Source organism: Gigantopelta aegis, chromosome 1 (assembly GCF_016097555.1).
Source record: "Gigantopelta aegis isolate Gae_Host chromosome 1, Gae_host_genome, whole genome shotgun sequence".
In the NCBI taxonomy this organism is placed as follows: Eukaryota; Metazoa; Mollusca; class Gastropoda; order Neomphalida; family Peltospiridae; genus Gigantopelta; species Gigantopelta aegis.
In genome coordinates, this window is record NC_054699.1 from 24282350 (window position 1) to 24309764 (window position 27415).

The 27415-nt window shown below is 41.2% G+C and overlaps 1 protein-coding gene across 1 annotated transcript; it reads right to left on the reverse strand.

The window, feature by feature from the left end:
* Positions 1-404: 404 nt before the first annotated feature.
* Positions 405-26586, reverse strand: LOC121371578 (L-ascorbate oxidase-like). Its single transcript, XM_041497621.1, has 9 exons — positions 26535-26586; positions 21169-21389; positions 17272-17438; positions 12706-12956; positions 11169-11581; positions 9510-9800; positions 6160-6348; positions 5308-5455; positions 405-1191 (listed from the first exon to the last, which is right to left on the reverse strand). The coding sequence occupies exons 1-9, from the start codon at positions 26584-26586 to the stop codon at positions 866-868; spliced, it is 2058 nt and encodes a 685-aa protein (XP_041353555.1). The 3' UTR covers positions 405-865.
* Positions 26587-27415: the final 829 nt, after the last annotated feature.

Sequence of the window (27415 nt, forward strand, 5' to 3'; positions counted from 1 at the left end):
TGGTGCACTGGCTGGAACGAGAAATAGCCCAATGGGCCCACCAACGGGGATCGATCCCAGAACGACCGCGCATCGAGCTACGAAACGCCCTAGTTACTGAAGTCTAAAACATAATGGTGACAATGACTGTCATAAATGTGTTGTAGGGGCGGATCCAGAAAATGTTTTGCGAGGGAGAACTATCGGGAAAAGAGCAAATGGACCAACTCCTAAAAAGGCCATCCCAAACTAAGAAGGAAAAAAGGGGGAGCTTGAATACTTTAGGGGGCGAGTTCCCTGGTTATATGGAGGAAACCCACTACTGGGGGGGGGGGGGGGGGCAACCCACACTATGTATGTATGTATGTGTGTATGATTTTATAAAATTTAATACAGTAAAACAAAAGGTTTGATTTGGGGGGGGGGGACATTGCCCCCGTGCCACTCCCCCCCCCCCTCTCCCGCTACACCACCGCCCTGGTCCATCCCCATGGATCCGCCTCTGGTTACTAAGCTCATTGTTAAGTCATCTCTTTCGGTTTTTGCTACAGCATGTAGTGATGCACATAGGATTGATTCAATGCGGTTGAATTTAAAACCCTTTAAATAAATAAATAATGTTGTAACAATGTACCTAGCAGACGATCACATAGTTCACGGTTTGAGCGACCGAAGCAGACATAATACGCATGATATGGTGCTTATAAAACCTCAAGAGTCTAGACTAAAGACTCTAACGCCATAGAAACTGCATGCATGTGACGTCATTAGAGATTGAGTCTGGACTCGAAACAGTTTTATAAGAACGGATAACAGAGCTGCCGATAAGAATAACATGACTACCGATTTTCACATGAAACATCGTACACTTTAAATATTTAGAAAATTATCTCATTCTATTGAGAAATTGTTCAAAACACCACACTCCTACGCCTAGCAATATCAAGAAGTCATTTCGTTTTCCAGTACTGGTCCCCGAGCAGACTGCACAACTACGTCTGGTACTATCGCCATCGTCATCACCACCATGGCGGCCATTGTGATTATTTTTCCTCGGTGGTTCTGTTGCACCTGGTTCCGTGTATCGCCAGTTTCCGCAGCGCGGGAAGTTGGCCGGCGTGGTGGGTAGCTGATCGGGTTGTCCCACTTGAAGCAGTAGTTGCATGCCGGTCACGAGGTGGAAGGCGATGTGACAGTGGAATAACCACATTCCTGGAATAGAACGCACTCCTTTTAACAGGTTTAAAGGGACAATCCTGAGTTTGCTGCATTGTAAGATGTTTCCATCTAATAAAATATTTCTACGATTAAACTTACATATTAAATATATTTTCTTGTTTAGAATATCAGTGTCTGTATATTCAATGTGTTTCTGGTCGTCTTAATATTTGTAAGAAGCCCAAACTGGATTTTGTCTTCAAATAATGTTTAGGAAGTAAAAGAAAATATATTTTAGGAAATAAATTGAAATTTAACCTAGTACAAATATTAGAACGATCAGAAACACATTTAATGTACAGCCATTATTTTTTTTTATGCAGAAACATATATCTGATATGTAATTACAATCGTTAAAAAGTTTTTGATAGTCGATAACATCTTACAAATTGCAGCAAACTCAGGAACGTTCCTTTAACAACATTCTTACACACCCGTTGGTGAGAACATCATTCGTTATTTTTGATAACACATACTTCTTAACACATATACGTGCGATAACATTTTAAAGACAAACGACTGGCTGCTCCTAGGTGATGACCAGGTCACCAATGCCATAGCATCCAATGTATAAAAAAGAACGTGCAAATCGAAAAGTCGTTGTTTAAAAACGTATCCAACTCGCTTTCAAACTCGTTGTAAGATAAATGGTATCCAATGGCCACTCATGTTGTATTGTCTATTATCTATGTAGCCCACATTTGTTTGAAAGTTAAAGTTTGTTTTGTTTAACAACACTACTAGAGCACATTGTTTATTAATCATCGGTTACCGGATGTCAAAGATGTACTTTTTTTTTACATACAGTCTTAAGAGGATACTCGCTGCATTTTTTCCATTAGTAGCACCAATCGAGACAGGACAACACATACCACAGCCTTTGATATACTAAAACACCATAAGTGGAATCTACTTCGATTATGATGATTCTCTATACGCACCATAAGTCTATGGCATTCTTTTTTATGGTATGACGCCATATGATCGTAAATAAAATGTGTTGAGTGCGTCGTTAAAAACAACATTTCCTTCCTTCTTTTTATGGATACAATATGGGTATGTAGATCAGACGTAGATAACACGTAAAGCTTGCTTTGTTTAAGGACACTACTAGAGCACATTGATTAGTTAAGTAACCATTGGCTATTGGATGCCAAACGTATTATAAGAAGCGAAATATTGAAGTTGAAATGAAAACAAATGATGCGTCAAACCTAGGTAATACCGTCAACATGATGCAAATTATAGACATGGAACAAAAACTTGCTTTGTTTAACGACACCACTGAACCACATTGATTTATTAATCATATATGTCCAACATATGATCATTTCGACACAGACATAGAAAGGAAACCCGCTACATTTTTCCATTAATAGCAAGAGATCTTTTATATGCACCATCCCATAAACAGGATAGCACCTACCTCGGCCTTTGATATACCAGTCGTGGTATTCTGGATGGAGCGAGAAATAGCCCAACGGGCCCACCGACGGGTGGGGTGGGGGGGGGGGGGTCGACCCCAGACCAACCGCGCATCAAGCAAGCGCTTTACCACTGGACTACGTCCCTCCCACAATGTTTGTATTGTTGCGTGGAAGGGTGAGTATAGTAGAAACACTTCTGAGGTGCTTGCGTCGCGGAATCGAACCACCTCATACTAGTCGGTGGATCGATGGAAATGATTGAGGTTTTTTTTTCTCTTCTCGTTCCAACCAGTTGACAACAACTTGTCAAAGACCGTGGTATGTGCTTTCCTGTCTGTGGGAAAGTGCAAATAAAACATACCTTGCTGCTAATGGAAATATGTAGCGGGTTTCCTCTGAAATATCTGACATCCAATAGCCGATGATTAATTAATATACATGTGCTCTAGTGGTGTTGTTAAACAAAACAAACTTCTTTTTTAATAATGCCTGCTAGGCATTGACCTAAAAAAAACAAAAAAACAGCGGAGATCCTTTATACTACGACGGGACAAAACCATGTCTAGGTAGGTAAGCATTTGGGACATTGGGTATTGGGTATGAACATTTGGGGCATAGGGTATTGGGTATGAACATTTGGGGCATTGGGTATTGGGTATGAACATTTGGGACATTGGGTATTGGGTATGAACATTTGGGACATAGGGTATTTGGTATGAACATTTGGGGCATAGGGTATTGGGTATGAACATTTGGGACATAGGTATTGGGTATGAACATTTGGGACATAGGGTATTGGGTATGAACATTTGGGACATTGGGTATTGGGTATGAACATTTGGGACATAGGGTATTGGGTATGAACATTTGGGACATTGGGTATTGGGTATGAACATTTGGGACATTGGGTATGAACATTTGGGACATTGGGTATGAACATTTGAGACATTGGGTATGAACATTTGGGTATGAACAGTTGGGACATTGGGTATGAACATTTGGGACATTGGGTGTTGGGTATGAACATTTGGGACATTGGGTATGAACATTTGGGACATTGGGTATGAACATTTCAGACATTGGGTATGAACATTTGGGTATGAACAGTTGGAACATTGGGTATGAACATGTGAGACATTGGGTATTGGGTATGAACATTTGGGACATTGGGTATTGGTTATGAACATTTGAGACATTGGGTATGAACATTTGGGACATTGAGTATTGGGTATGAACATTTGGGACATTGGGTATTGGGTATGAACATTTGAAACATTGGGTATGAACATTTGGGACATAGGGTATTGGGTATGAACATTTGGGACATTGGGCATTGGGTATGAACATTTGGGACATTGGGTATGAACATTTGGGACATTGGGTATGAACATTTGAGACATTGGGTATGAACATTTGGGTAGGAACAGTTGGGACATTGGGTATGAACATTTGGGATATTGGGTATTGGGTATGAACATTTGGGACATAGGGTATTGGGTATGAACATTTGAGACATTGGGTATGAACATTTGGGACATAGGGTATTGGGTATGAACATTTGGGACATTGGGTATTGGGTATGAACATTTGGGACATTGGGTATGAACATTTGGGACATTGGGTATGAACATTTGAGACATTGGGTATGAACATTTGGGTATGAACAGTTGGGACATTGGGTATGAACATTTGGGACATTGGGTATTGGTTATGAACATTTGGGACATTGGGTATTGGGTATGAACAGTTGGGACATTGGGTATGAACATTTGGGACATTGGGTATTGGGTTTGAACATTTGGGATATTGGGTATTGGGTATGAACATTTGGGACATTGGGTATGAACATTTGGGTATGAACAGTTGGGACATTGGGTATGAACATTTGGGACATTGGGTATTGGGTATGAACATTTGGGACATAGGGTATTGGGTATGAACATTTGAGACATTGGGTAGGAATATTTGGGACATAGGATATTGGGTATGAACATTTGGGTATGAACAGTTGGGACATTGGGTATGAACATTTGGGACATTGGGTATTGGTTATGAACATTTGGGACATTGGGTATTGGGTATGAACAGTTGGGACATTGGGTATGAACATTTGGGATATTGGGTATGAACATTTGGGATATTGGGTATTGGGTATGAACATTTGGGACATTGGGTATGAACATTTGGGATATTGGGTATGCCGACACCATAAATATCTCGGGCCGGGACATAGCCCAGTGGTAAAGCGTCCGCTCGATACGCAGTCGGTGTGCGATCGATCCCTGTCGGTGGGCCCATTGGACTATTTCTCGTTCCAGCCAGTGCACCACGACTGGTATATGAAAAGCCGTGGTATATGTTATCCTGTCTGTGGGATGGTGCATATAAAAGATCCCTTGCTGCTAATCGAAAAAGAGTAGGCCATGAAGTGACGACAGCGGGTTTCCTCTCTCAATATGTGTGTGGTCCTTAATCATAATTCCGACGCCATGTAACCGAAAATAAAATGTGTTGAGTGCGTCGTTAAATAAATCATTTCCTTTCTTTTCGCCAGTTACTCGAAGTAATACAGACTGATTACGTTGTGCAATTAGTAACCTCGATGGATTTTGATGAATTAATCTTGACCCAGAAGTAAACTGTCATTGACCCGGAATTAAACAGTTTAGTGACGTCATATTACCTGGATTGTCAGCCACGAATCTGATGACGACGTACCCACCGTCTGGCACGGCGACGGTGTCTTTGATGACAGCCCTGCTTAGACGACGTCTGATGAGACCTTCTCTGTCCAGTCGCTTAACTTCCTCCATACTAGTGGACGCACCTAGCTATTCACAGAAAACAAAACACTTCTATAAATAACAACAACAATGACTATGAAGTGAATGAATGAATGGATAAAAAAATAAATGAGAGAGAGAGAGAGAGAGAGAGAGAGAGAGAGAGAGAGAGAGAGAGAGAGAGAGAGAGAGAGAGAGAGAGAGGTTTTATTTAACGACGCACTCAACACATTTTATTTACGGTTATATGGCGTCGGACATATGGTTAAGGACCACACGGCTATTGAGGTAGGAAACCCGCTAACGCCACTCCATGGGCTACTCTTTTCGATTAGCAGCAAGGCATCATTTATATCCACCATCCCATAGACAGGATAGCACATACCACGGCCTTTGATATACCAGTCGTGGTGCACTGGCTGGAGCGAGACAAATAAATGAATGAATTAATGAATGAATGAATGAATGTGCGTGACTCTCTGGCTGGCTGGCTGGCTGGCTGAATAGATGGATGGACCAACGGGTGGATATATGGGAGGGATAAACGAGTAGGCTTGTAAGTGGAAGGATGGAAATGACTAAATGTGTAAATCAATCGACTTGATGAACAATTATACTCCTCCCCACCCCCCCCCCCCCCACCCCCCCCCACCCCCGAAAAAAAAGGAAGAAAAAAATGTGTAGAAATTAATAACTTCTAAAACATTCATTACGATACAAAGTATAAATCTGAGACCTCTGTTTTTGTTTACCTTATCCATGGCGACGACCCGGAAGTTATGTCCATGCAAATGCATCGGGTGACTGACGTTCAGCATCTTGCCTTCGTCTACAATAACCATCTCGACGGTAGCCCCGACACCCACCACAAGACGATGGATACATTTGCAATAATGAGTCGAGCAGTTCATCTTCAGAGTGTCAGCATTGCAAAACAACTCCTGTTGAAAAAAAAAAAATTGTTTAACGACTTCACTAGAGCACATTGATTAATTAATCATCGACTATTGGATGTCAAACATTTGGTAATTCTGACACGTAGTCATCAGAGGAAACCCGCTACATTTTTTTTCCTAATTCAGCAAGGGATCTTTTTTATGCACTTTCCCACTAACAAGATAGCATATACCATGGCCTCTGATATACAGAACGAGAAAGAGCCCAATGGGCCCAACGACAGGGATCGATCCCAGGCCGACCGCGCATCAAGCGAGCGTTTTACCACTGGTCTATGTCCCGCCCCTGTTAAAACGACAACGTGTATATTACATCGCAAATCAATATCTACCCCACGACTGGTATATTAAAGAACTTAGTTTGTCCACTCCTGTTGGAAAGTACATATAAAAGATCCCTTGCTCTTCATAAACAAATGTGGCTAGTTTCAGCTAAAGCGTCAGTCACACTGTCCCGGTGATGGCCACGGTATTCCACGGTAGGTCCTGGTGCTATGAACCGTAGCTCACCGTAGCTCTGGCTCCAATTTTGTCCAAAACGAGTCAGCCACTGTGGTGCTACGGTTATTACACGGTGAGCCACGGTAACCCACGGTTTCACTACGGAACACTTCCAAGCTAACTTGCAATGAGGACAGACGTCTCGCCATGTACTCTCGAGTTACCCGTCCCCCCACCCCCCACCCCCACCCACACACACACACACACACCTTGGGGGGACTCTTACTGAGTTACGGGAAGCTACTTGAGTATCGCGTCACGTGCACAGGGTCACGGGCTTCTGTGACTTGGTGTACGGCGACGCGATCGTACAGAAGAAGAGGAGATGGAGGAAGAGGAAACGCGCGCCAGGAACGGCACGGGCGGGGGGGGGGGGGGGGGTTGAACAAAACTGGCGGCTCAACCGCCAGTGGCGGTCCCTTCTGCGACGCCGTCCCCAGCCCAGCCTGAGTCGAGGAAACCAGCTACGCCGGAACCATCGACCACCGAGAGGGACAGACTCAACACCGCGGTGTATGAGACGCCCCGTAAAGGCCCTCCATCGCCGACCACTACGTGGCCTAGCCCGAGTACTCTGACTGTAAGAGAGCTAGACGGACATTTGGACATAAACACGCTCTCATTACAGTCAGAGACCAACCTATGTCTTTTTTTGGCAATTCCTGACTACCACACGGTAGGCAACGAGTCCCGCTCTAATACCACAACAATCCTATGTTTGACGTCAAATACCTTTACATCAATCATTTTCGAGTTAAGTGATACAAAAAAAATCCACATATTAATCACTAATACACATACTACAGAAAGAAACCCGACAGCACCCACATTCAGCTACGCTTCGTGACACTCCGTCACAACAATTGCAAAGCTATTTTCAAAATTCTGCCCATTTTCAACACTACCCCCCCCCCCCCCCCCCCCCCCCCCCACACACACACACACATCCCGAGTCAGGCCACCGATCTTATCGGAGGTCGGACTCGGGATGGGCGTGTTAGAAACCCTAGTGGTATATGGGCACGTTAAACTAGTTATCATCATCATCATCATCATCATCACTATGGAAGACCACGGTATTGCTACGGACCCCACTACGGTTACCCACGGTAGGCTACGGTGCACCGTAGTGCTGCCTGCGACCACTACGGTGTCGTTAAGGACCATGAAGGTGGCGCTACGGGGTCGTCACGGATACCCACGGTTCGACTACGATCGCGCCACTGTAGGACACCTTACTGCTGCCGTAAAGTCCCGGTCACACTGTCAAGGGTCGTCTGGCCGGATCCACGACAGATGAAAACCTCAAGGATGACCCCGGATAGTGGTCTGTCCGCGGTCCCCTACGCATGCACCACGGTTTAACTACGGTTTTCGACGGATAGACGAAGGATTATTACGGATAGGGGTTAGTTGACAACAGGAAGCGCTATGGGTCGCTACGGGTCCTTACGGATCGCTAAGGATGGTCACGAATGATGTCGGATCGTATCCGTGGCTAACTCGGCGTCCTGATCCTTGACAGTGTGACCGGAGCTCAAGTCACTGTAAGTCACCGTGGGAGTAGACACTCACGGTGAACCACGGATGGCCACGGATGGCCAAGGAAGGGTCTACGGTGGTCCTACGGCGAGGCACTGTGGTACTAAGGTTACACTACGGTGTCACTACGATATGCATTCACCGGCGGCGAGCTACGGAGACCCACGGAAGTTTTAAACAGCTTAAAACAACCGTGGCGATCTACGGTTCGTCACGTATCACCCCGGATTGGTACGGTTTGCTACGGTTTGCCGTCGGACTCACTACGGTTACCCACAGTTCCACCCCCACCCCCCATCCCCGATTTCAAGCCCGTGGGTCACCGTAGCCATACACAGGGACAGTGTGACTGGGGCTGAAGACTTCGTGTCCAACATTACCAAATGTTTGACATCCAACAGACGATGATTAATGATTAATCAATATGCTCTAGTGATGTCATTAAACAAAAGAAAAATTTTAACTTTTAAAAGTGTTTGACACGAATATTAAAGTTTGTACTGCTGTTCCCCCGAGAAAACCCCCCCTCAATTTAACCAATTACATCCAATTCCCACACCTCCTGTTTTGCTTATTTTGTTGGATTTTAAAACTATTTTATTTTATACGCTTTGTTTCCAGAGAGAATTATTCGAGATTAAAAACATAAATGAATAATCAATCAATCAAACAAAACAAACAAACAAAACTAACAAATAAATAATACACTCCAATTTAGTATTTTAAAAACCCCCAACAAAAATACAAGAAGCCTCCAAACAATACCCCAAAGCAACAACAACGATAACAACACCAACTGCAAATATACAATAGTAAAAAGCAGCAACAACAACAACAAAATAATAATACACAAAAAAAACCTTAACCCCCCCCACCCCCCCCCCCCAAAAAAAAAAAAAACACACACAAAAAACAACAACAACAACACAAGAACAAAAACCCAAACCTGGCGTGGCTTTATTTATTTATTTATTTATTAAATTATTATTATTTATTAATTTACTTATTTATTTATCTATTTATTTATTTATTGAATGTGCTTGTGGTTATGTTCAGATACGAAACAGTGTCTATATATTGGCCTCTAAAACCTCTGCACCTACCTCTGGTATGTCTCGAAGCTGCGACAGTGGTGGTGAGGGCGGCGTTACGAAAGATATTCCGTTCAGCTGGGGGAAGTGGGCGTGGTGCATGCCTCGCATCGTATGTCCCATAGCCAACACGTCTCCATGGCTCAGATCACGTGTCACCTTCGAGTTGAAATCCATGGCAACGTACAGTTTTATGTCTGGCTGTTCCTTCATGGTGACGTCATCAGGCAGAGTGCTGTTGAGGTCAGTAAGCAACAGAACACTGTCTAAGTCTATGACGTCGTCGTTCACGGGATTTAGTACCTGTAGACATATTGAATGAGAAAGTTTTGTTTAACGACACAACTAGAGCACATTGATTTATTAATCATCGGCTATTGGATGTCAAACATTTGGTAATTTTGACATATTCTTAGAGAGGAAACCCGCTACATTTTTTTCCATTAGTAGCAAGGGATCTTTTATATGCACCATCCATCAGGCAGGATAGCACATACCACGGCCTTTGATGTACCAGTCGTGGTGCACTGGTTGGAGCGATAAATAGTCCAATTGGGCCACAGACGGAGATCGATCCCTGACCGAGAGCTCATCAAGCGATCGCTTTACCACTACGTACCGCTCCCCAAAGTTTTAAGGTCGTAAGCTGTGTCTATTGGCATATGGACACAACTTTCTCAAATAATAATTATGGCATTCCATTCAAGATCAACAGAATCGTACCCAGACTAACATAAAAATACCCAGTAGGCCTACCATCCAAAATGTTTTAGATAATTCCAAAATATTCTACCTTTCATTGTGTAAATTATGAAAACATTGCAGAAGATGTAAATAAAATTAATACTCACCCATAGAGAACAGTGTCGTCTGCTCATGGTTTTCTCATTTGTTTTAAGTTTCTATTTTAAAATTTTGAAAAATACTTAATGTTTCAACCTTACAGTTTTACATTGAATATTTAATGGATTTAACGAGAGATACCAGTGGCAGTGACATCGCGTTGAAAGGGAGATGACAATGACTTCTACGATAGGCATTTAGAAATTATCTCCCATGACCTATGTGACGATTACAAAATTTAGTTGTGGTATCGAGTCATCATCATCATCAAATCATTATCATCACCATTATCATCATCGTCGTTGTGGTCATCATCATTATTATCGTCATGATCATCATTATCATGACTAGCATCGTCATTATCGTCAAGAGCATACGATAGTCGTCATCATCACCACAATCATCGTCACAATTATCACAATGATAATCACGATCGACCATCATTTCATGTATGGAAAGAAATGTTTTAGAAAGAAAGAAATGTTTTATTTAACGACGCACTCAACACATTTTATTTACGGTTATATGGCGTCAGACATATCGTTAAGGACCACACAGATTGAGAGAGGAAACCCGCTGTCGCCACTACATGGGCTACTCTTCCGATTAGCAGCAAGGGATCTTTTATATGCACCATCCCACAGACAGTGTAGTACATACCACGGCCTATGATATACCTGTCGTGGTGGACTGGCTGGAACGAGAAATAGCCCAATGAGCCCACCGGCGGGTATCGATCCCACACCGACCGCGCATCGAACGAGCGCTGTACCACTGAGCTACGTCCCGCCCCCCCCCCCCCCCCCTCAATTGTAACAAAATACATACCACTTCTTTACTATCCTCCCCCACGTTTCTACCCACAGCCGGAATCGTGATATTCGAGCCTTTGTACTTCAAAATCGCGAACTCTCTAACTTTCTTTTTGCCACAATTCCCAAGTCCTTTAGCTCGAATCCAGTAACTGTCAACACGGCTTGTGGCATTGAGCACAAAGTCGTACCTCTCTCCCGCGAATATGTTGAAGTATTTGACCTCCACGGAGTCGAACGGAGCGCCATCTGTGGCGACCATCAACAGCGTGTGGTTGTCCACGGATAACCGGATGGGGCAGTTGAGGACGCCGTTGCTGATCACTCTGAATCGGTAGGAAGTGTTCTGGGAGACGGAGAACTCGGCGTGGGGGGTGCGGCGAATCTGACCGGCGATGCTGTACATGAACGATTGAAATGAGCCTTGTCCTACGGAATAATAATAATAATAAAGTCTCGTATAACGATATAAGATATAAGTTTGTTTGTTTTGCTTACCGAAACCACTAGAGCACATGTCAGACATTGGTCATTTTGACATATAGTCTTAGAGAGGAAACCGGTTAAATTTTTTCATTAGTAGCAAGGGATTTTCTTTTTATCCACCATCCTACATACAGGATAGCATATACCCGGACTTTGATATACCAGTTGTGGTTCTCTGGCTAGAGCGAGAAATAGCCTAATGGACCCACAGACGGGGATCGATCATATAAGATATATAGATGGCTGAATGGCTAGACGGGTATATGGATGGATGGATGGATGGATGGATGGACAGATGGATGGACGGACGGACGGACCGATATATGAACAGACAGAGAGAGAGAGAGAGAGAGAGAGAGAGAGAGAGAGAGAGAGAGAGAGAGAGAGAGAGAGAGAGAGAGAGAGAGAGAGAGAGAGAGAGACAGGTCAGGTCAGGTCAGGTCAGGTCAGGTTATATTATGTTTTAACGTGCACATTCAGAACAAGCTGTTGTAGCACACGCCCGTCATGGGCGCAGGTGTCGACATTCGCTGGCTTCTCCGTCCAGGACAGGGAAAGGTTTGGTGTGGATGGGAGAATGGGTCGCCCGCGCTGACATGTGCAAGGGAGTCCCTGCAGCCCCACCAGTGTCGATAGCGGGCGAGGGTTTTTTTTTTGTGCTGTTGAATTTGCAAATGTTCCGTAGTATAGCCAAATAGAAAATGTTGCAAAAGATAGAAACAGTAGGAGGGACCAACATCACAAAACATCATACGTTTACGTCTGCGACTAGCAGTTATACCCAGCATACATCTACACGTGTTTGGCATCTATTTCATACAGAAAATTACATCATTACGGAAGATTGAGCATTTTAAGAACGAAAAGAAATTAATTATGTGTATTTCTAACTATATTTATTGTACTGTAACAGCAGTAAGACTTGTGGTTTTGTCGTAGATTTACGTTTACGTGCAAAACTAGGCTTACGATGTTTTGTGAAATTGGGTTCAGCTTTTACAAGTGTCTTGCTTCCAACAGAGAGATCATGAGAAGTTACTGTAAAACGAAAGTTTAGTGTCACTGACCGTTTATTAAGATAGACTGCGGGTTGTTGTCGAGTACCCCGTGTTGGTGGCCCGCCAGTCGGTTCACTGTCGGCTGCAAGAGCCAGTCCTGAACGTGGATCGTGTGCTCTGGAAGATCTTCGTCGTACAACCTTCGGTGAGCTTCGTCACTGTCCGCCTGCCGTACGATCAAGCTTCCGAACACGCCGTCACCTCTTTGCAATCCAGAATGCGCATGCCAGAAATGTGTGCCTGGGATTTTTACTGGAAATCTGATAACAAACATTTATTCAATTTTTAAATAAAGAAAGTTAAGAGAATATTAATTTGATGTTGAGATAAATTATGATCAGCAATTCGATTGAAATAAGAAAACAGAATTCTATTCCAATTCACATTGACCTACAAAAGATGAGTACTAAAGCGACAGCAATGAGTTGCAACCGGTGTCGTTGGCGTCGTGATTAAGCCACCGGACTACAGGCCGGTAGGTACAGTGTTCGCAGCCCGGTACATTCTCCCACCAAGAACGAGTTCTTAAGGGCTCAGTGGGTAGGTGTAAAGTCACTACACCCTCTTCTCTCTTACTAACCACTAACCAACTAACAACTAACCTACTGACCTGGACAGACAACCCAGATAGCTGAGGTGTGTGCCCAGGACAGCGTGCTTGAACCTTAATTGGATATAAGCATGAAAATAAGTTGATTTTGTTTTAAATGAGTTGCAGGACTCCTCGTTCTTGGTAGACCAGTTATTTGTCGTAGAAATGCATTTATGTAGAAATGCATATAAAAGAGCCTTTGCTCTCAATTGGTAGGAATATCCTATTATGTATCGGCAACGTGTCCCTCTCTTTCTTTATCTATCCTACTCTCTCTCTCTCTCTCTCTCTCTCTCTCTCTCTCTCTCTCTCTCTCTCTCTCTCTTTCTCTCTCTCTCCCAAGTGTTGAAGATAATCATAATTATGTTATACACCAATTAGCCATTCCTATGTGTTGACCTGTCTTTAAACCAATATTTCTTGTGGCTATAAAAGTAGGAATAGTGTATCGCCTTAGTCCCCCTACTCTCAAAGTAGGCAGTCCTTTTAAAGGCGAAACGCCTGAGAGTTATACATGTAGTCACAACCGTAACTGCGGTAGTAAATATAATAACAAACTCGTCACAAGTTATTATCAAATTTATGTCCCGAGGGAAATAATTTTACGTGTCACGAACTTACGCGAGTGACAAATGTAAATTATTTCACGAGGGACACAAATTTGATAATAACTGGTAATGAGCCACTTTTCATGGTGTTTCGAGTATTGAGTAACTTTGCATTCATGTTCAGAGATAGTTAAAACCAAAAGGTTTTATTTATTATATTTTTTAAAATATGTAAAAGATTGTATTAAAACACTATTTCATTACAAATTTAAACCAAAAAATGAGAGGCGTAAACGTAACCTCAAGTACGTGACGTCATGGTGTATGTTCACCAAATCATGATGGCATCGTATTTAGTATCGACAAAGTAATTGGTTTATAAACGCCAGATCGTCCAATAATATTGTACGTTAAACCAATGCATAATAATTTCTCAGTACATGGGCGTACATAGGATTTTGAAAAGGGTGGTTCCAAAATAGACTGCAGAGATATTGGGCATATATTTCTATGTTGAGTTTTGAAAAGGGGGATTCCAAAATAGATTGCAGAGACATTGGGCATATATTTCTATGTTGAGTAAATATAATAATGTCAGATATCAATGTCAGACATATTAAATTATAAAAAAGCGATTTCAGGGGGAGTTCGGTCGAACCCATCGACGCCTCCCCCCCCCCCTATGTACGCCCATGCAGTAACAAATTACGATTTTTGTTTTCGCGTATACGAGGGCCCGATGAGATAAAACATTTTAGAGTCGAAACTCAAGATTGTTAAATGAATCTGTGCCCATAGTTTCGAAGCTGTCTTAGAGCTAAAAAAAATATTAAACCGTTTTAGGCTAAGGACAGTGTAGTAATTACGTCATAGCTTACGACAGTTTTACGCTACGAATAGCGTTAAGATAGCTTGGGAAATCTGGACCCATATTCACAAAAAAGTGTAAATTTACGTCTACGACTAGCACTTACGTGTGCCGTAGATTTACGTTTACGTGCAAGAAGCACCTTATTCTCAAAGATGGTCGTAAATGTAAACGTAACTTAGTTGGACGTAAATCTACGATTTAACATTCTCACTGGAGTAATTAATAAAAACACATTAGAAACGATGGCTACTGGGTAAATAACAAATGCGCAAAACGCAATTTTGTTTGTCGTCTGCTAACAATAACATTGCGAACAGTGAACCATGGCATTTTGGTATTGGTGGGTATCCGCGTTTTGGTACGAACTTGAGGACATTTCTTAAAAAGGAAAAGATAACTCAGGAGAAATTGGCCAAGTCGAAAACATCCGTTCGATCACGAACAAAAATATACTCTTCAACAAAAGAAACGCAAAAGGGTACAAATGGGTTATAACTCCGATTTTATGTTTCCTACCGGTTCATGCTTTGTGAATATAAGGTCATTGCATGTCCCGAACACATTCCCACGGTTACATTCGATAAAACGCAGCTACTGTACAATAAAGTTCCAAAATGTGAATATTCGCAAAAACGCAGCCACGTGCAAACCATGTCACCACTGCACGTGCGTTGTCTGCACGTGCAACATGAACACCGACAGTATAAAAGTGCAGGGTGTTCGCTTGCCTGGCCTCTGTATCTGGCCGACAGTTGACAATCCAGGACATGCCACGTCTCAGTGAACCGCAGAGAAACAATGCCATCGGCCGACTAGACGCAGGCGAATCCAGAACGGCCGTTGCCAGGGCATTCCATGTGTCCCCAAGCACCATCTCCAGACTGTGGGACCGTTACCAGCAACATGGATCAACACGTGACCTCCCTAGATCCGGTCGACCACGGGTCACTACCCCCGGGCAGGACCGCTACATCCGGGTACGCCACCTTCGGGAACGATTGACTACTGCCACCTCCACAGCCGCAGCAATACCAGGTTTGCGCAGGATATCCGACCAGACCGTACGGAACCGCCTACGTGAGGTAGGAATTCGTGCCAGACGTCCAGTTCGAGGTGTCATCTTAACACCACAACACCGTCGACTCCGACTGCAGTGGTGCCAGATTCATCGACAATGGCCTCAACTGCGATGGAGACAGGTGTGGTTCAGTGACGAGTCCCGATTTCTGCTCCGACGTCATGATGGAAGATGTCGCGTGTATAGGCGTCGTGGTGAACGTTATGCGGCAAACTGCGTGCAGGAAGTGGACAGATTCGGCGGGGGTAGTGTCATGGTGTGGGCAGCCATCTCACACACTGGCAGAACTGACCTGGTTGGTCCACGTGCAGGGCAACCTGAATGCACAGGGCTACATTGACCAGATCCTCCGGCCACACATCGTTCCAGTTATGGCCAACGCCAACGCAGTGTTCCAACATGACAACGCCAGGCCTCACACAGCACGTCTCACAACGGCTTTCCTACAGAACAACAACATTAATGTCCTTCCTTGGCCATCGATATCACCGGATTTGAACCCAATTGAGCATCTATGGGACGAGTTGGACCGACGCTTCCGACAGCGACAACCACAGCCCCAGACCCTGCCCGAGCTGGCAGCAGCCTTGCAGGCCGAGTGGGCCACCATCCCCCGGGACGTTATCCGTACTCTGGTTGCTTCAATGGGCAGGCGGTGCCAGGCAGTTGTCAACACACGCGGAGGCCACACCCGGTATTGACTCCAGATGACCTTGACCTTGGTGGTGTGTCCTATCACTTACTCACAATGGACTAGAGTGAATTGTGAACAATCCTCCAACATTTGGTAATTATCGGACTCACCATTCAATAATTAAATCAATTCTCCAAATGTTACGACAATGTGGTTTTGCGTTTCTTCTTTTGAAGAGTATATGTTCAATCAGTGGGCGTTCGCCATAGCAAACTGCTTCATTTATTGGAAATGCTGCTAGTTTCCGTAAATAATAGTAAATAACGGCGATCGTGCTTGATTTATTATATGTACACAACTTACGTGCAGCGTTAGTTGCAACCTGAGGCACTCTTATATTTACGTCCAACTTTACACGTAACTTACGTTTTCGTGGTTTCGTGAATAGCTCTTCAGTCGTAGATTTACGTTTACGTGTAAAACTAGGCTTACGATATTTTGTGAATATGGGTCCTGTAGTCTGAGATTTTAACATCGTATGAACGTCACACACATTGTATGCGTGTGACGTCATTAGAGCTTTATAAACAATTTTAGAGTCCAGACTCAATCTCTAATGACGTCACACACATACAATTTGTATGGCGTTTTCATGACATTACTGTATCAGACCCTATCAGAGTTTTGAGTCTAGACTCTAAACGTTTTATAAGCACCAGGCCTGGCCAAAACATCTTTCTGACTGACGTCTGCAGAAAATCAATTTTGGAAATATTTCTGATTCTTCATTCAAGATTCCTTATACAAAAAAAAATACTCATACAAAAAAAAATCCAAAGGAACATCACAAACCTGTATTGAAAGGTAGTGCGTGCCGCTATAGGACACTGCGTAACCATGGTTACTCCGTCCATGTGCTGGTGTCCCTTCAGATGCAAGCCGTGCCAGTGAATGGACAAACCTTCGGCTCCGTCGAGCGCGTTATGCACGTTCACGACGACGACGTCACCCAGACATACCTGTGTGGTAGAACGTAGAGAAATAGAAGAAAGGAATGTTTATTTTAATGATGATCTTTACGGTGCATTTTTTTTTTTATAGAATCGACCATTAGTTAATAAGTTACTACAAACGATCAGAAATGTTTTATTTAACGACGCACTCAACACATTTTATTTACGGTTATATGGCGTCGGAACAAACGATCAGAAGCACATCGGATAAATAAAGAGAGTGGTATTCTAACTTAGAACATGTATTTTATATGTAATTTTGTCTTCCCCACTACCAATCCCCCTACCCCCCCCCCCCAAAAAAAAAAAAGAAGAAGAAAAAGAATAAAAGAAAAATTAAATTAAATTAAATTAAATTAAATTAAAACTAAAACAACATGACTCTATGGAAAGAAAAAAAACCCACCAATTGAGCACATTGGTTGAATAATCGGCTACTGGATGACAAACATTTGATAATTTTGACAGATGATCTTATAAAATAAAGCTGCTTCATTGTTTCATTAGTAGCAAGGGATCTTTTATACGCGCCATCCTACAGGTAGTACTAAACCAAATAACATCCGGCTGGGTCAAAGTTCAAGGTGGACCTAACGTTTGACAGAGAAGTGAATACCACAAGTCCTGTGATTGGTGATAAATGTGAGTTTGTTGGTTGTAAACAAAATTAGTTTCATCTGGGTAAAAAAAAATGCAATTTTATTTCATCTAGTACCACTGTGTAAAGTAGCCTTGTGCTTGAAACATGTATGTAAAATAAAGTACTCGAATTTTGTGCGGAACTAGGGTAGTCATAGACGCTACCCGTTATTTCAGAAATGAGCAACTTCACCCCCATGTTTTTCTGATTCACTTTAAGGGCAGGTCAGGTCAGGTCATAGGGTTTTACGTGCACATTCAGAACAAGCTGTTGTAGTGCACGGCTGTCGTCGGCACAAGAGCCGGCCATGGCTGGCTCCTCCGTCCATTTAAGGGCGAGGGGTGGTAGTATTTATATCCATGGCGTTTATGTCGATTGATACGCTGCAGGTAGGAGTTTTAGCCACATATGTGGCTATTATCATCTATGGGATTTGATTTGATAGTATACACCCTGCAGACATTATATCAATCGTGGTGCACTGGCTGGAACGAGGAGGAACCCAACGGGTCCACTGACGGGAATAGATCCTAGACCGACCGCGCATTAAAGGGACATTCCCGACGTTGCTGCATTGTAAGATGTTTCCAAGTAATACAATATTTCTGCGATTAAATTTATATATTAAATATATTTTCTTGTTTAGAATATCAGTGTCTGTATATTCAATGTGTTTCTGGTCGTCTTAATATTTGTAAGAAAAAAAGAAAGAAAGAAATGTTTTATTTAACGACGCACTCAACCCGCTGTCGCCACTACATGGGCTACTCTTTCCGATTAGCAGCAAAGGATCTTTTATTTGCGCTTCCCAGAGGCAGGATAGCACAAACCATGACCTTTTTTGAACCAGTTATGGATCACTGGTCGGTGCAAGTGGTTTACACCTACCCATTGAGCCTTGTGGAGCACTCACTCAGGGTTTGGAGTCGGTATCTGGATTAAAATCCCATGCCTCGACTGGGATCCGAACCCAGTACCTACCAACTTGTAAACCGATGGCCTAACCACGACGCCACCGAGGCCAGTTAAATAATATTTGTAAGAAGCCTAAACTGGTTTACTACTAACCCACCGCCGACCGATTGACTGATTTCAACTACCGTGTTTAGATTCTACCACTGATCGAGTAGCGTCCCATTTACACACGTCAAATGGTAGGAAGTAATATTATTATCAACGTGTCACGTACGTCGTTACGCATCAGCTAACGGGATCTTAGTACGGAAATTAAAACCAGTCAAAATCTGCTTGGTCACTGCTGGCCACTATTAAATATTAGTCATCGCCATACCGACTCCACGTGCCAGTAAGCGTAGCGGAAAATCATCGGGGTGGATAAAAAAATGAGACAGGAATTTAAAGGGACATTCCTGAGTTTGTTGCATTGTAAGATGTTTCCGACTAATAAAATATTTCTACGATTAAACTTTCATATTAAATTAAAAAAAAATTATTTAAAATATCATTGTCTGTATATTCAATGTGTTTCTGGTCGTCTTAATATTTGTAAGAAGCCCAAACTGGATTCTGTCTTCAAATAATTTCGTACGTACGAAAAAATAATATTTTTGGAAATAAAATGAAATTTAACCTAGTAAAAGTATTAGAACGATCAGAAACACGTTTAATATACAGCCACTAAAATTTTATGCAGAAACATATAATTGATATGTAATTACAATCGTTAAAAAGGATCTGTTAGTCGATAACATCTTAAAAGTTGCAGCAAACTCAGGAATGTCCCTTTAAGATATCGAAATACATTTATTTCGATGAAAGTTCGTATACTGGATATTAGCCCGAGTACTCTGACTGTAAGAGAGTTAGACGGGCATTTGGACAGTTATGACGTCCACGTGTCCGTCTAACTCTCTTACAGCCAGAGTACTCGGGCTAACTGGATATATCAATGTAGTGTTAAAAGAGGATCTTGATTACCACAAAATAACATAACAAAAACAAAAAAAACAAAAAAAACCCACCCACAAACCAAACAACAGCAAACACACAACAAGGACAAATAAAACAAAAGCAAAAACAAAAACAAAAGCAAACACAAAATTAAAACAAAAATAACAACAATGACAAAAGCAAAAACAAAAACAAAAACACACACAGACAAAACAAAACAAAATAAAACGACAACCAATAAATCAACCAACATTCCAACCACCTACCTGCCACCACAAAGAAATAACAAATACAATAAACTATGCTGGTACAGAAGTTATTCCATCCGGATCATGATGTCCAGGGACTCCTGGGGGTATTCAAAGAGTTTTATTTTAGACATTTGGTGGCTATATCTACTAAATACGATACATCACTGATCACTATGAAGGCTTATGTTATTCCATATGTTGAACTTGTGCTTACTTTTTAATCTCTTTGGCGAAACTCTTGCACCTTTATTAATTTTTCATCGTTTTTGATGAAGTGACAGACTTGACAGCTGCGGTGACAGTACTCATGACGGGTGCCAACTGTGCAGGCAGGATATGCTCACTTTTCGCGAACACCTGATGATCGTCACTGTTGTGACAGTGATTCACGAAGTCATATCGTCACAACTGTACTAATGCGATCTCTCTGATGCCAAGTTCGATTTAGTATACTAGTCTGGGAGTGGCAGTCCTCTTCGTGGCGGTGCAAGGGAGATGAAATCTCCGTAAAGGTTCTCCTATGAAGCGTCTGTCCTATATACGAGGCACTAGATAATCCTCGAATCAGTCTCTAGTTTGCCAAATGCCCATTCGATTCTACAATATTACGCTGGTCGCTTATTGTAGTTTTGTCGTTCAAATTTATTCAAGGTTAAAAACATGATGCAAAGTTAAAGTTTGTTTTGTTTAATGACACCATCAGAGCACATTGATTTATTAATCATCGGCTATTGGATGTCAAAATTTTGGTAGTTTTGAAATATAGTACTAGAGTCGAAAGGAATGTTTCATATGCAACATCCCACAGAAAGGATAGCATATACCACGGCCTTTGCTATTCAGGTTGAGGTGGAACAAAACCGTTAGACAAACAAACAAACAAAAAACAAACAAACAAGCCAGCAAATAACATGGACTATTAAACAGCACTGACGTGTATTCCCGGTCCTGGAATCATTCTGTTGACGGCTATCACGGATCTACCTACGCCGTCTGCCGCTATACATCCGGGTTTCTTGCAGTGGGTAACGTTAAAAGGACAGGTCCCACACTCGACGCCAAGTACATAGTGGTATTCCACCGTGAAGTTGTACACACACGTCATCACGTCGGCTTTCTCCGGACATTTCCGGAAACATGGATGGTCAACGTAGTCTGAGGAGAAAAGAAATATTAGTTTTATTTGTTAACGACACAGATAGAACATGGTTATTAACATAAGGGTACCAGACAGGGGGCATGAGAAAGGGGAGCAACTGCCCCCTAATGTTGGAGCAAAACCTCAAACCTCGTGAAAAAAAGTATACAAATATTTGGTTAAAATGTGCTAACCTGAGACCTTTTTAGCATGTATTTCCATCATTCTACACCCAAATTCGTTGTTATTCATGTAAAAGGCATAGTGATTCATTTGCATCCCTCTAGAGCTGTTTGGTGGTAATGCTGATATGAATAAATGTTATCCAGATTCAGGCATTTTCGTTTAAATCGGGCAAAAGCCAGCCTGCCCCCCCCCCCCCCCCCCAATAAACAGATTGGAGCCCGTACGCCTATGGTTATTAATCATAGTTGGAGGTTAGATATTTGACAATTCTAACTTGTGGTCATCAAAGTATACCGATATATATATATATGTAAATATATATATATATATATATATATATATATATATATATATATATATATATATGTATATATATATATATATATATATAGATATAGAGAGAGAGAGATAGAGAGAGAGAGAGAGAGAGAGAGAGAGAGAGAGAGAGAGAGAGAGAGAGAGAGAGAGAGAGAGAGAGAGATTCCATTTAGCAGGGATAGGATTTGTTTAATAGCATTTTTCGTACAGACAGGACATCACATATCACGGCCTTTGATATACCAACTGGGAACTGGTTGGGACTAGAAAAAAACCTTAATGAATTAATGGGTCCACTGAGGGGTTTCGATCGTACAACCCGGAACCTTGAGCTACCGACTGAGCTAGACACCGTCCTAATTTTTAATAAAGGGGCGGGACGTAACCCAGTGGTAAAGCGCTCGCTTGATGCGCGGTCGGTCTAGGCTCGATCCCCATCGGTGGGCTCACTGGGCTCTTTCTCGTTCGAGCCAGTGCACCATGACTGCCATATCAAAAGCCGCGGTATATGCTATTCTGTCTGTGGGATGGGTGCATATAAAAGACGCCTTGCTACTAACGGAGAAATGTAGCTGGTTTCCTGTCTTAAGACTATATGTCAAAATTACCAAATGTTATTATTATTATTATTATTACTACCATTATTATTATTAGGTTTGTTATGTGTGTGTGTGTGTGTGTGTGTGTGTGTGTTCCCCCATATCTAAAGTAGTGTCGGAAATAGAAATAAAATTATTTTCGTCAATTATGTCTTTCATATTAAATTGACAAGTAAATATTTTCTTAATATCTATTTAATGATACTCAACCTTATTTAGCATTTACTTGTTTGGGCTCTCATTAATGTACAAGGTGATGTTTACTCTTGAAATTGAAAAAAAAAATGTCGGTAAACAGGATATTTGTTACCTTTATTGGAACAGACTATAACACATTTTGATGATATGTGTCAATTCCATTTACTCGTAAACAAAATTTTAACTGAATATTTTGAATTGCAGCATAAATTATTAATTATGACCAGCATATTTAGTGAATATAAATTCAATATAAGTACATTAGAAATGTACACAATCTTGCAACCACTCAAAGGTGCTATATTAGAAGTTATATGTGAGCATCTGTTTGTGATAAAGATTCTCCAATAAAAATCCATAGTTTGACACCCAATAGCTGATGTATTTTCCGTGGTGGGGTGTCGCTAAATATTCATTCATTCCAATAAAAATGTATTTTCTATTAGTAGATAAAATTATTTCTTATAATCATTTATAGACATAGTTAAAGGTGTAGTCTTTAAATGTTAAAGCAAAGCTTAATAAAAACATGGTTTGCAATAGCTGTCATTGTGCAACTTTGAGATAGCGCATTTAATACCGGTACAATAGATCACACACTCAGAATGATTCTTGACCGTTTTGCTCAAACGTTACTTTGTCTACAAATATTTTGTTTTGGAGAGGGATAGGGGTAAACCATCATCAGAAACGGCCCCTCGTTTTAACAGCAATGAAACGGACACATCTTGACCAAAATTGGTTATAGTCTGTTCTAATAAAGTGCACAAATTACCTGTGTACTGACATCGTTCTTTTAATTTCAAGAGTAAACATCACCTTGTACATCAATGAGAGCCAAAACAAGTAAACGCTAAATTAGGTAGACTATCATTAAATAGATATTTACAAAATATTTACGTGTCTGTTTAATATGTAAGAAATAATCGACGAAAATAATTTTTATTGTATTTCCGACAGTACTTTAGTATTATCGATATTGAAAGATGGACAAGCTATTTCTTGGCGTTACGTAGCGTTACGAACACTCGCCTGAACAGAACGCAGAAATGTTTACACAAACAAACAAACAAACAAACAAACAAAACAAAAACAAAACGTCGTGGGTTACTGCCACGTTTTATTCTATATCTAATCTTATCATCGAAATCAGATCAAACTGTTTCGCGGCGTTACGTAGCGTTACAGGGCGTTCGCTTCAACTAAACGCAGATATGTTAAAACTAAAATCCAAGAAATAACACACTAGACCTAGCTAAATATAGTTGTCTTTCGATATAAGAACATAATGTAATGATATTCTGTTTTATCCTGTATCTAATGTAATCCACACCATGGAAATCAAATCACTCAGAATAGCTTTCGTCCGTTAGAACGATGTCGCATTACTAGTGCGAGAAAACAGCCCGGGGAGCATTTTGCTTTCACAATCGGTTAGGTCTGAAAAGCTGGTTTCCACAAAATCTGTAACGGACGCAGCAGATCGATAGTCGCACCATTTTCTTTTCATACAGCACATATTTTGTTTTTCTAGGATAAAAAAAACACCCTATCCAATAGTTTGATTATACGTGTACTTCTTTCTTTCTTTTGTAGTTTCTTTGGAAATCCTGTTGCACATAATACCCTCTTTTCCTCAATTTGATTGTTATTAAAATATATTAGAATACACATTAATTTTATTTTTATTTTTACACACCTGTTGGTGAGAACACCATGTGTTATTTTTCGTTACACATGGTTGTTAACACGTGTACGTGTGTTAACGATTTCAAGACTTATGACTAGCTACTCCTATGTGATGACCAGGTCACCACTGCCATGCATCCAATGAAAAACTACACGATGGAAATAGATTAGACTATGACGTATAGTTAACCTGACATTCATGTGTCTGTGACGCGTAAGTTAGCTACAAATGCAACGGCTGTACATAACGTTTAGTCGAAAAAGATGTTAATAATTGCTTAAAACCTGGTTTTGAGGATTTGCAAGAAATATAATAATACATTCGTGTCCGTTAGATACCATTTATCTCAAAACTCGTTGTTTAACAACGTATAAAACTCGCTTTCGCTCGTTAGATACATTTTAAAACAACTCGTTGTGAGATTAATAGAATCTATCACCGTTGTAAACCTCGGCCCTCACAAAAAACATTTTGTCCCTCGGGTTGGAATTGCCTCACAATGGTGATTGATTCTTTTTCTTGCCCGTTTAATTACGGTAAGAAAACATTAATTTTGTAAGCTACGGTTTGTTTATTCATAATTGTAGAACGATTCATAAACATTTCACCAACAAACTCCTCTAATCATACGCTGAGAAATATAGTCCACATTATGCAACGACACCAAAATGTAACAACTTACCAATAAATATAAAGTTTAATGATACAACCTTAAATGGCAAACAGTATTCTGAAAAACATGAGTTAAGACGTCAAGCGTATGCAAAAATCGTCTAGCCCTACAGATTTATCTGGCCCTAGGGTCAAACAGATTTTTCTAGTACCCTGCAAAAGCTGGATAACCCTGTCCAGTGGGCAAGAAAAATGGTATCTAACGGCAACTCGTGTATTACTTTCTATGTATACATTACTATTATAATTAAGAAATTGTCGCCATTATATTGTATGTATTTAGGAGAAGGCCTAGTAAGTTGGCAAACTTGTGCCCAATCCTTTTGTTCTTTATGCAATAAAATACGGTTTCAGTCGAAAATACTTCTGTAATCCTTCCATTGTTATTTTTGCCCACAACGTTTCGAAATGTCTTATTTGGTGTTGTTTATTGATGGTACACGTTATAGTGTGATATAATATTATGTTCTGCTTTTAAAATGGCGCCTGGTACAAAACGTGACGAGAACCTGTTCTATTTTGCGTACTAAAACGATGCTCGATTGTACCACCATTTCCTTTTCTTACAGTTCATAGTCTTTTGGAAACATACAAAGTCGTTGAACGTTAAAGTGACAAGGCCTATTTTTCACTATCAGAGTCGTTTATAATCACTGCAATCAAACATTACTCATATTTTATTGTTTAGATTATCCATTTTCGTACAGCCGAAGTGTTTCTGGCCTTCTTGATGTTTCTAATACCAAAAACAAAATGCATTTCTTGTATTTTTAAAAACGCACCTGCGTCTGAGAAGTAACGGTTATGGAGTCGAGTTCTAGTCTAGTTTAAACATCACAGACTATCCAAATGTGTGTTACAGGTTTGTAGATTAACTAAACTTAGTGTTAATTTTCATGGGTTGAAACTAGGGTATGTGCCTTTAAGATAGCGACAAAAACATATTTGGATCAATTTAGATGATGAACCACATATGGAATCTGTTGGAGTTTAGATTTGATTCCACGCGTATGTAAAGGAAACAGATACAGAACTGGTATTATGGGTATACTCATTACAACGACAACTCTGCTTTAAATCTACGTTCAGGAGAGAGGATGTTAGCTAGCGTTTGACTGTTACAATGTAATCTCTTACTTAATACAGGTGGCCTTTTGCAGCCTAAGCTATATTATATTCTACTGAGGCTGAGGGGTGTGTGGTGCCTGGGGTGGAAGGTACAATACAATTGTACAACCCCATTAATTGATGCAGTCGGTATCTTTAACTTTGAATTGCATTGCATTTCTGGGTGGTTAATATTCCAGAATAAATTCGGTAGTACAATTGTCAAGAAAAATAGCACAATGGGCCGGCCCACTGACGGGAATCGATTCTAGACGGTTTAATATTCCAGAATAAATTCGGAAGGACAATCACAAGAACTAAAGCAATGACAAGACTTCTAGAACAACATCGTCTTTGTGTGTAGTCTGATTGTAAAACCTATAAACACTTACTTGGAACTTTCTCTGATATTCCAGAGTAAACCCGAGTCAGGCTCCCAATCATATCGGAGGTCGGACTCGGGATGGGCGTGTTCGAAACCCTAGTGGTATATGACCATGTTAAACCAGTTACCTACCTACCTACCTAGAACTGCATCGCCTTTCTGAGTGATCTAAACCTAGAATCACTTACTTGGAACGTTCTCCGATATTCCAGAGTAAATCCAACAGGATAGGATCACGATAAATAAAGCGATGGCCGCACATTTAGAACTGGACACTCCACGACCATTCATCCTGCAGGTTCCTCAAGCGGTATCACTGATTAGGAACACGTTGCATCTTAGGAATGTTTACACAGTCCAACCAACGATTAAGTCATTAACACTGACAGCTCACTGGTTTAATTAATATGTTAATTAATCATGTGGGTGTAGATTAGGTATGTACTCATGTCTTAAGGAGTTGCCGGTAGCTATCGGTGTACTGTCATAATATAATCAAGGGCAAGTCTAGAGGCGATTTCACAGACATGTCTTCCTGGGGTTTATTAAATACCAGACAGAAAGATTACAATTACTGTTATCTTCATATAATGAATCCAGTATTATTGTCAACTACAGAGGCGTCCGAAAATGGCTCCAACTGGAGAACTAAAACATTTGCTTTGTTTAATGACACCACTAGAGCACATTGATTGATTAATAATCGGCAATAGGATGTCAAACATTTGGTAATTTTGACATATAGTCTTATAGAGGAAACCCGCTACGTTTTTATATTAGTAGCAAAGGATCTTTAATATGCACCATCCCACAGACAGGGTAGCCAATATCACGGACTTTGATATGCCAGTCGTGATGCACTGGATGGGACGAGAAATAACCCAGTGG